The 6,687-nt window shown below is 39.9% G+C and overlaps 1 protein-coding gene across 13 annotated transcripts in view; it reads left to right on the top strand.

The window, feature by feature from the left end:
- Nucleotides 1-2,231: 2,231 nt before the first annotated feature.
- The window catches only part of LOC107480110 (kinetochore-associated protein KNL-2 homolog), a 5,755-nt gene continuing 1,299 nt past the window's right edge, over nucleotides 2,232-6,687 (top strand). For 3 of the 13 annotated variants that reach the window (XM_052259052.1, XM_052259053.1, XM_021138728.2), the window contains exons 1-10: nucleotides 2,232-2,607; nucleotides 3,039-3,104; nucleotides 3,492-3,926; nucleotides 4,038-4,123; nucleotides 4,276-4,420; nucleotides 4,747-4,894; nucleotides 4,996-5,535; nucleotides 5,701-5,759; nucleotides 5,930-6,005; nucleotides 6,150-6,269. In XM_052259052.1, the coding sequence (XP_052115012.1) occupies nucleotides 3,861-3,926; nucleotides 4,038-4,123; nucleotides 4,276-4,420; nucleotides 4,747-4,894; nucleotides 4,996-5,535; nucleotides 5,701-5,759; nucleotides 5,930-5,977 (1,092 nt within the window). In that variant the 5' untranslated portion in view covers nucleotides 2,232-2,607; nucleotides 3,039-3,104; nucleotides 3,492-3,860 and the 3' untranslated portion in view covers nucleotides 5,978-6,005; nucleotides 6,150-6,269. Of the gene's footprint in view, nucleotides 2,615-3,019; nucleotides 3,105-3,491; nucleotides 3,927-4,037; nucleotides 4,124-4,275; nucleotides 4,421-4,746; nucleotides 4,895-4,995; nucleotides 5,536-5,700; nucleotides 5,760-5,929; nucleotides 6,006-6,101; nucleotides 6,270-6,687 lie in introns of all 13 variants that reach the window. The other 10 variants (XM_052259042.1, XM_052259050.1, XM_052259041.1 and 7 more) reach the window with 10 other exon arrangements.

Raw genomic sequence — 6,687 nt, 5'->3', positions numbered from 1 at the left:
AAAGTAGACACTGAGGATATCTTCTCTTTCTCACCAATGATCGAGGGACTTAAACCCCTTTTTCGTGGATATTTGGTTGCAGTGGCAAATCTAGTCTTTTTTCTTTCACACGTGATCTGACTTTTTTCACTTGTAGCTTTCTTTCTCCTAGAACTACTTTCTTTATTTTCAAATAAAGTTCTAGAAACTTTAGATGTAAAACTTTCATCGAGATGCTCAGATGGTGTATTTACTTTTTCTGTAGTTACTTTTTCCAGAGATTGCAACTGAGCTGGTGTTACTGGACTGTTCAGTTCCTCTGGATGTTTCAGAGTAATTCCAGAAGCTGGCTGCTTTTGCTGACAGATTTTCATGTTATGATACTTGGTAACACGTCTATTGCTGCCACTACCTTGAGCAGCATTAACCCCACATGTAGCGCTAGAATCATGCCATTCACATTCCGCATGTGGCTTCTTATGAGCTTCAAAAGCTTCCTTTAAAGGCTTCGAAGAAGATAGAATAGATTTTTCTTGACCTGTAACACTTAAAACATCAAGCTAGAAAACAAAGGATCTTGGAGATACGAAAAGATAAAATATTAAAGAATCTATAAGTCATGTGAATGCAAATAATCATAGAACTAAATCATGCAACGTCATCCAAATATTTACCAGCAGAGAAGATCTCAGGATCAATTGATGATACATTTTTAGGAACAGCACTACCCTAATCAGTGTCAATAGTTGATTCATCCTTAATCAAATCTGCTGCATAGCTTTCCCTATTTTGAGGAAAACCAAATAAAAAATGACTGAAGACCTAGCAACATAGAAAATGGGTGAAAAATCAAACTGGAAAGACATACAAATTCTACATTGTTTTTATGCTTGTTCGCAAACCAAAACTTAATAGTTTCCATCCAATCTACTGCTGACCCATCATTTAAGAGTTTGACAACCAGGTTAAACTGCTTAATTATGAGGGAATTCATGGGTAGATGCATGTATAAATCTCTTCCAAGACAGAATATGCATATTGATGCCATATGAAGTTCTGAAACCACCATGTAATGAATCAATTTGCAAACGTAATTAATCAAGTAGAGAAGTAGAGAGAGAATACACCAATGAGTAATGGCTACAAACCTTAGGAGGAAAACCATTATCAATGGTGCGCTGCTCGTCAATGAAACCCCTTATGATAATATAACCCCATCTATAGTCTCAAGAGAGAACATATCATGCCGTTTTGGAATGGGCGCACTGGTGAAGACATGCACCACTTCTTCCCTGATTCACGGAATCAAGTTATGTAATTACCAGATTAGATATTTCAAGGAAGACATTACTCCAAATCAATTTCAACAAATCACCAAAATGCATTAAAGGAGGTAAAACAAGGTCACGAAAAATCCTAATACAAAATCAAGCTAAGTTTCTTACTTTTTTGATGCAATGCCTCCAATGGCTAACTACTTTCTTTCGAATCCATGTTTAGCTTTAACCAGCCACCATTCATACAAGCAAACCTTCGCATACGGAAAACACAAGAAGAATCAGAACTACGAAGAAATGAAAAGAGGAAAAATACTTAGGAGAACAAATAAATTGGAAGGAGAATGAGGAGAAGCATAAGTAACCGTTGGTTGGAAACAAGATAAATTGGCGTTTTTAGAAGTGGATGGAGTTGAAGTAAGTTCAGCCATGAGTGGGAAACGTGGGAAATAGTGAAATCCTCGTTACTCTTTGTCGGGGCTTCTAATGGCTGACTGATGGTGGTAGAGAAGAAGAAGACGATCGGGGACAACAGTCCCTGAAAAATAGAGCAGAGAAGCGCCGTCGCACTTCGCAGCCACTAGTGGTGTCGTCGTCGCTGAGGGTCGTCGTCACCGAGAAGTAGTGCAGCACCGTGGCCGTGAAGGTGAGAGAAGCAGTCGAACAGAGGAGCTTTGGCGCGGGCCAAGGTGACTCTGAGGCTGGTGAATGGTGACGGTGGCTGGTGAGAGACAGAGAGAGGGCTGAGAGGGAAAGGTGGCGCCGTTCGTGAGGGTGAAGGGCCTGAGGGTGCGTGGCTGCCTTGCATTGTTCTGAAAACCGAACTGGGTCGGCCAATTCAACCGAGTTAACCGGGAACTGGTCACCAAGCCGGTGCGGTTGACCTCATAAACCACCTAGTAAAAATTGGTTAGAAAACCGGTCGAACTGGTAGTTAACCGATGAACCACTGAAACCGGCCGGTTTTTAGCAGCCGAGTCGCACTCCCACGCCTCACCTCTCTTGAAATTTTGAAATTGAAAGAACAATCTCAAGAAAGAACCCTAGCCACCCAGTCCCGCCGCCCGCAGCCCCGTCGCGTGTTAGGCATCGCGTGTGGAAGCTCCGTCGCCGTCGCAGGAGCTGTGTCGCCGTCGTAGGAAGCTCCGTCGCGGTTCTCGGAAGCTGTGTCGACGTCGTAGGGAGCTCCGTCTCGGTCCTAGGAAGCTGTGTCGCCATCGTAGGAAGCTCCCTTGCCGTCGTGTGGAAGCTCTGTGGCCGTCGCTCTCTCCTCTGTTCGAGCTCTCTCTCTGTTCGCCGGTGTCGCCGTCTCCTCTATCGTCGACGTCACTCCCCTTCCTCCTCGCCGCCGGTAAGCAGTAAGCACTGTGACTTGGAATCATTTTTGCTGGTTTTAGTGTTTTACTGTTGTTTGAAACTGAGTTGCTGAGTAGCTGGATTCTGTTTGCGGAGTTAATTTTGTTCATGATTTTTGTTAGCTGTACTTTGTTTGCGGAGTTAATTTTGTCTGCTTGAGTTAATTTTGTTCATGATTTTTGTTAGCTGGATTTTGTTGGCTTGAGTTAATTTTGTTCATGATTCTCTACGCTGCTTTTACTCTCATTGTTTGCTGAGTTAATTTCTATGCTGCTTTCATCTTTCTTCAATGCATTCTTAGTTATTTAGTGATGTTTCCTCTGTGTGTGTTTTTTCTTCCATATGCTTACTAATAAAATTGATCTCTTATATATTTTGGCATTTATTAATTTGCTTAATATCTTAAGATGGTTACCAATAATTCAGTGAGGATAGACGACTAAGATGGCTGTTCAGTAATTTTTGAGGAGGAAACTCCAATCTCACTTTCATGTAAGCATTATCCCCTGCCTTTCTGGTCTTTTGTATCATAAGGACTATTTACTTTTTGATCTGTGTTGCCTGTGACTTCAAATGAAGACCCTTAGGTGAAAGATGCACTTGAGAATGGAAAAATGGTTTATCTCTTACCTCCGAGTTTAGAATTAATACCAGTATCTTTTTGTTTCCTCAAATTCTTTCACTAGTTGAAAATGTATCACTTTGCATTAATCCTATTTGATTGAAACGCCTGGATTCTGAATCTTATTTCTGTAAAATAAATTTACAATATATTCAAATAGGACTGTCTCATTGTGAAAAGCAACTGCACTTGGGCTTTCATATACTAATGCTTGTTTATTATACACTGATAATGCTATGCTTTCATATCTTAATAAGGCAGCCACGCACCCTCAGTCCCCTCACCCTCACGTACGGTGCCACCTTTCCCTCTCAGCCCTCTCTCTGTCTCTCACCAGCCGACGTCACCACTCACCAGCCTCAGAGTCACCTTAGCCCGCGCCGAAGCTCCTCTGTTCGATTGCTTCTCTCACCTTCACGGCCACGGTGCTGCACTGCTTCTCGGTGACGACGACCTTCAACGACGACGACACCACCAGTGGCTGCGAAGTGCGACGACGCTTCTCTGCTCTATTTTCCCGGGGCTGCTGTCCCGGTCATCTTCTTCTTCTCTGCCACCATCAGTCAGCCATTAGAAGCCCCGACAAAGAGGAACGGAGATTTCACTGTTTCCCACGTTTCCCACTCATGGCTGAGCTTACTTCAACTCCATCCAATTCTAAAAATGCCAATTTATCTTGTTTCCAACCAACGGTTACTTATGCTTCTCCTTATTCTCTTTCCAATTTATTTGTTCACCTAAGTATTTTTCCTCTTTTCATTTCTTCGTAGTTCTGATTCTTTCTGTGTTTTCCGTATGCGAAGGTTTGCTTGTATGAATGGTGGCTGGTTAAAGCTAAACATGGATTCGAAGGAAAGCAGTTAGCCATTGGAGGCATTGCATCAAAAAGGTAAGAAACTTGGCTTGATTTTGTATTAGGATTTTTCGTGACCTGTTTTACCTCCTTTGATGCATTTTGGTGATTTGCTGAAATTGATTTGGAGTAATGTTTTCCTTGAAATATCTAATCTGGTAATTGCATAACTTGATTCCGTGAATCAGGGAAGAAGTAGTGCGTGTCTTCACCAGTGCTCCCATTGCGAAACGGCATGATCTGTTCTCTCTTGAGACCACAGATGGGGTTTATATTATCATAAGGGGTTTCATTGACGAGCAGCGCACCATAGATAATGGTTTCCCTCCTGAGGTTTGTAGCCATTACTCATTGGTGTATTCTCTCTCTACTTCTCTACTTGATTAATTACGTTTGCAAATTAATTCATTACATGGTGGTTTGGGAACTTCATATGGCATCAATATGCATATTTTGTCTTGGAAGAGATTTATACATGCATCTACCCATGAATTCCCTCATCATTAAGCATTTTAACCTGGTTGTCAAACTTTTAAATGATGGGTCAGCAGTAGATTGGATGGAAACTATCAAGTTTTGGTTTGTGAACAAGGATCAAAACAATGTAGAATTTGTATGTTTTCCCAGTTTGATTTTTCACCCGTTTTCTATGTTGCTAGGTTTTCAGTCATTTCTTATTTGGTTTTCCTCAAAACTGGGAAAGCTATGCAGCAGATTTGATTAGGGATGAATCAACTATTGGCACTGATTTGGGTAGTGCTATTCCTAAAAATGTATCATTAATTGATCCTGAGATCTTCTCTGCTGGTAAATATTTGCATTTACTTGACTTATAGTTTCTTTGATATTTTATCATTTCGTATCTCCAAGATCTTTTGTTATCTAGCTTGATGTTTTAAGTGTTACAGCTCAAGAAAAATCTATCCTGTCTTCTTCGAAACCTTTAAAGGAAGCATTCAGGGCTCATGGGAAGCCACATGCTGAAGGTGAATGGCATGATTCTAACGCTTCATGTGGGGTTAATGCCGCTCAAGGTAGTGGCAGCGTTAGACGTGTTACCAGGTATCATAACATGAAAGTTCAGCAGAAGCAGCCAGCTTCTGGAATTACTCTAAAACATCCAGAGGAGCTGAACAGTCCACTGACACCAGCTCAGTTGCAATCTCTGGAAAAAGTAACTACAGAAAAAGTAAATACACCATCTGAACATCTCGATGAAAGCTCTACATCTAGAGTTTCTAGAACTTTTTTTAAAAATAAAGAAGGCTGTTTTAGGAGAAAGAAAGCTACAAGTGAAAAAAGTCAGATCACGTGTGAAAGAAAAAGGACTAGATCTGCCACTGCAACCAAATATCCACAAAAAAGGGGTTTAAGCCCCTCGATCATTGGTGAGAAAGAGAAGATATCCCCCGTGTCTGCTCTATCAGGTTTCAAAAAGTCCAAATCAGGTAAGTTTTCCCTGTTAGTTATTTCCCAGTTCTCATTCATAAAAGCTAAATCTTGTTTGGCCTAGAGATACTTGATGCACTAGTGCACTTTTCATACACTTACAAATATCTTTGGTCGATGTTACTATTAATCTTCTTGAAATTTTTGCTCGAATCATATTGCAGGAAGGTTGCTTCTACCACCCTTAGAGTTTTGGCGTAACCAGATACCGATTTACAATGCGGTATTTGATATCTTTGATTGATTTTACAGCTTTCAATTAGCCTTCTTTTTCTGACCCCAGTATTTTCTTTACTTTTATTTATGAAATGTATATGTCAGATTTGGTTAGCACAGAAGTTTCGTTACTACTACATATTTTCCACTGTTTTATTTTCTTTATGTACCATCTAGGACCATGAGGTTACAGAAATTCAGGGAGGTGCATCTGTGGTTCAATAGATAAAGGTTCTTCAGCATCATTGAGCCGGTACTTCTTTTGTTGTAAATCAATAATTTCCAGTTGAAGATTCAAATTTCCCTTGTGTAGATGCTTCGTTGTTTACATTTGTCATTTTTCTGATAGACTCATTCCTATTATGCTGCCTGATCAGTGGATGCTCTTATACTGTAGCTCATGATATTTAGCAAGTGGAGGTCAATCCGTGCTAAAGCTAATGCAAAACTAAGATGTTAACTGTTACTAATTTGAAGAAAATCACAATTTCCTAGGAGAATTTGACATATTTTAGAGGTAAGTTGGAATATAATTGAAAATTTTGGGTCTTTGTACTGAAACATTGTTGTAGTACTTCTGTTCATCTAGGTCTGTGCTACAAAATTGATGAGATCTTAGAGTTGTAATTTGATATTTATATATTATCAAATAAATTTGACTTTTATATAAACAAATATGTAAAATATCTAATTTAAGATTTTAGCTTAATAATTAAAAACCTTTTATATCAATAAAAAGTTTTTGGTTCAACAATCAACACACCATTAGCACATTTTTCTTGTTGAGTTGTTTCCCGCCAAGTGTCGCAACGCACAGCATAGCGCAAAGCTTCATTTTTCAAAAATGTCGACCTTTTTGAGTTTCTGTTTTTCTCCTCAAACCGTAATCCCTAATTTCAACATTGTTTATCATCTTAATGCGTGCATCTCCCACC

Source organism: Arachis duranensis, chromosome 3 (assembly GCF_000817695.3).
Source record: "Arachis duranensis cultivar V14167 chromosome 3, aradu.V14167.gnm2.J7QH, whole genome shotgun sequence".
Classification (NCBI taxonomy): Eukaryota; Viridiplantae; Streptophyta; class Magnoliopsida; order Fabales; family Fabaceae; genus Arachis; species Arachis duranensis.
This window is presented reverse-complemented; position numbering and strand designations above follow the sequence as displayed.